The sequence below is a fragment of the Oryzias melastigma genome, linkage group LG8, assembly GCF_002922805.2.
Source record: "Oryzias melastigma strain HK-1 linkage group LG8, ASM292280v2, whole genome shotgun sequence".
NCBI classification, from domain to species: domain Eukaryota; kingdom Metazoa; phylum Chordata; class Actinopteri; order Beloniformes; family Adrianichthyidae; genus Oryzias; species Oryzias melastigma.
In genome coordinates, this window is record NC_050519.1 from 5,604,344 (window position 1) to 5,607,482 (window position 3,139).

The 3,139-nt window shown below is 35.6% G+C and overlaps 1 protein-coding gene across 1 annotated transcript in view; it reads right to left on the bottom strand.

Annotated features, from left to right (window-relative positions):
- mrc2 (mannose receptor, C type 2) overlaps positions 1-3,079 on the bottom strand; it is a 37,386-nt gene extending 34,307 nt beyond the window's left edge. The window contains exon 1 of the mRNA XM_024272194.2: positions 2,320-3,079. Within this exon, the coding sequence (XP_024127962.1) occupies positions 2,320-2,449 (130 nt within the window). The 5' untranslated portion in view covers positions 2,450-3,079. The remainder of the gene's footprint in view (positions 1-2,319) is intronic.
- Between the last annotated feature and the right edge of the window lie 60 nt (positions 3,080-3,139).

Here is a 3,139-nt window from a genome sequence, read left to right on the forward strand (position 1 = left end):
GGTTTTTTTTGCTAATTTAAGCTTTTTTAATGTTTTTCGGCTGTTTTGGAGCTAGGCTAATAATTACACACTAGCTGTTTAAGCTAATTTAGGCTTTTTTTCAGTTTTTAAGGCTATTATGAAGTTTTAGCTATTTTTTCACTACATGCTAGCTGTTTTGGCTAACCAAAGTTTTTTTTTGTTGTGTTTTTTTTTTGGCTAATTTTGCATTTAGCTAACATTTGAACCAACTATCAGCTTCAGTGATTTCAGCAAGCAGCTTCAGCATTTTTGGCTATCAATTCAGCATCTTCAGCTATCAGCACTAAAGTCGTCAGTGGCCTTTTTTTTTTTTTGCTAATTTAAGCTTTTTTATGTTTTTAGGCTGTTTTGGAGCTAGGCTAATAATTACGCACTAGCTGTTTTAGCTAATTTAGGCTCTTTTCAGTTTTTAGGCTATTATAAAGTTTTAGCTATTTTTTTCAGCTACATGCTAGCTGTTTTGGCTAACCTAAGTTTTTGTTTGTTTGATTTTTTTAGTCTAATATGCCATTTAGCTAACATTTGAGCCAACTATCAGCTTCAGTGTTTTCAGCTATTAGCTTTAATGATTTCAGCAAGCAGCTTCAGCGTTTTTAGCTATGAATTCAGCATCTTCAGCGGCCAATTATTTTTATCTCTTGGGGTTTTTTTTGCTAATTTAAGCTTTTTTAATGTTTTTCGGCTGTTTTGGAGCTAGGCTAATAATTACACACTAGCTGTTTAAGCTAATTTAGGCTTTTTTTCAGTTTTTAAGGCTATTATGAAGTTTTAGCTATTTTTTCACTACATGCTAGCTGTTTTGGCTAACCAAAGTTTTTTTTTGTTGTGTTTTTTTTTTTTTAGGCTAATTTTGCATTTAGCTAACATTTGAGCCAACTATCAGCTTCAGCGCTCTCAGCTGTCAGCCTCTGTTTTTTTAGCTATCAATTTCAGCATTTTCAGCTATCAGCACTAGCATCTTCACCGGCCAAATTCAGCTTACAGCATTCATACTAGCATTAATGCATTTAATGATATATATCTAGTTCATAATTATGTTGAAAATTTACATTTTAAAGTTTTAAAAATGTAGTTTTAGATTGTTCAATAAATGTTTATCCTGCCTGCGACCCAAAAGTGTGTTTGGGATTTTGCCCCCCCTTGTGCGATTAAGTTTGACACCCCTGCTGTACAGGTACTTCTACTTCTGTCATTTTTAAAGAAATCTAGTTAAAGGTAGTCTTTGTGTACAATACTTTGTACTTTCACTTGAGTATTTTTTGATTATCCTGCAGATTTGTAAAAGTTTTGGAGTTGCTCATCTTAAAACATCATATCTGAAGCAGAAATCACACAATCATTTGTATTAGCCTGTTTTCTTAAATTCAATCAATAAAATCCACATTACATACAACATAAACTGTTATTCAGTCCTTTTTACTTTCATTTGATTAACTAAGACTTCTTTTTGAGTTATATTTGGAACCACCCAGCATAAAAGCTCCCAGATTTCAACATTTTTCATTTGGTTTTATGTCCTGTCAGTGGGTGGGATCAAAAGTGGAGAACACTGAACTAACAATTGTGTTTTTAAATTCTAAACAAAATAAACTGCTAAATTAAAGTTTCAAAAGAGGGCAACCTCCTTCCATCCCATTTAAATAAACATCATTTGAGTCTTTTTATTATTTTTGATCCACAAGAATAAAAAAAAAAGTTTACGACTTTCTTTTAAAGTGAGTTTTTCTGTTAAATTACGCCTTTTTTTCATTTTCAGTGAGCAGAATTTGATTTTTCCAAATTATTTTGAAAAGACAACATTAGTAAAGGAGAACAGGCATATAAAAAATAAAGTTTTTGCTTTTTTCTAATGATGTGGGAGCTGTTCAGGACTGGACTGAGCTGTTAACTGCAGTCTAACAGGATGCAAAGGTCACATCTGCCCGCAGGGTGCCAAATGAAGCGTCTCTCACCGTCTGCAGCTTCACTATTCAACCAACATGACAGCAAAGGTGCCAAAGTGGACCAGCAAGAAGGAAAATGTGCTTTTTATCCCACCTAAAGGCTTTTATTTTGACATATTTAGCATTTATGTCCAAATGGAACCCCTTCCCTCCTCCCCAAGTTTGTGTGCACATCTGTTTCCACTCACAACTTGGACTTTTGGCATTCCACGCCAACAAATCCAAAAATCCTCAGCTTTTTAAAAACGGTATTTTCACAATAAAAGCCCCCAAATAACACAAAGGCGTGAGTTGCGCGCCTGCGCGTCCCCGGACTCCCGGAGTCAAACCGCGGACAGACGGAGAGTTTGCTCACCCGAAGCGCCGCTCCTCAGTTCCAGACTGAAGATGAATAAATATAAAGTGCATTTGCAGAGCAGAAGTTGGCCGTTTGTCCGAGTTGCCGCCGGTTCCGCGCTCCGTCGGGGTCGCTCGTGGCGTGGCATGCTGCTGATCGCAGGCGCACACACGCACGAACACGCAGGACAACAAGGCAGACGAGGAGGGAACAAAAAGAGGAATCGGAGCAGCAACTGACCCACTTTTTTCCTTTTTTTCTTTTTTTTTTTATAGAACTTTGAGGACGGCTGATGGGGAGCTGACCGCCTCAGTCTGCTCCAGTAAAATCCACTTTTTCACATTTTCTAATCTTTACAAGGTCACTTTAGAGACGTGAAGGTCACGAGTATTTACTATATCACCCCTGATAATGAGTTAGTTTATCAAATCAGCCTTTTTTTCCTTCTATTTCTGACATAAAATCAAGTTTTTCTTTATGTTTGCATCAAAAAGTAATATATCTGAAGGTTTCTAACAAACCAAAACCAATAAAAATCCTATTTCTGTGAAAACAAAAGCATCAAAATTAAAAAAAACAAATGTTTTCTTTAGGGCTGTGAATGTTAACGCACACGATCAAAAATAATTAACGCGTTAATATTTATTAACTCAAATTAATCTAAGAAAAGCTTCCAGTGTGCATTAAAACACTTCATCAGGTAAATATGTGGTTATTTACAGAAAAAAATAATATTCAATTGGCTTTCAGTACTGTAACCCTTCAACTACTTAAAAAAGGAATTTAAAAAACACACAAAAATGTATTTTTACTGCTGCTTATTGCCTTGGTACGGAGC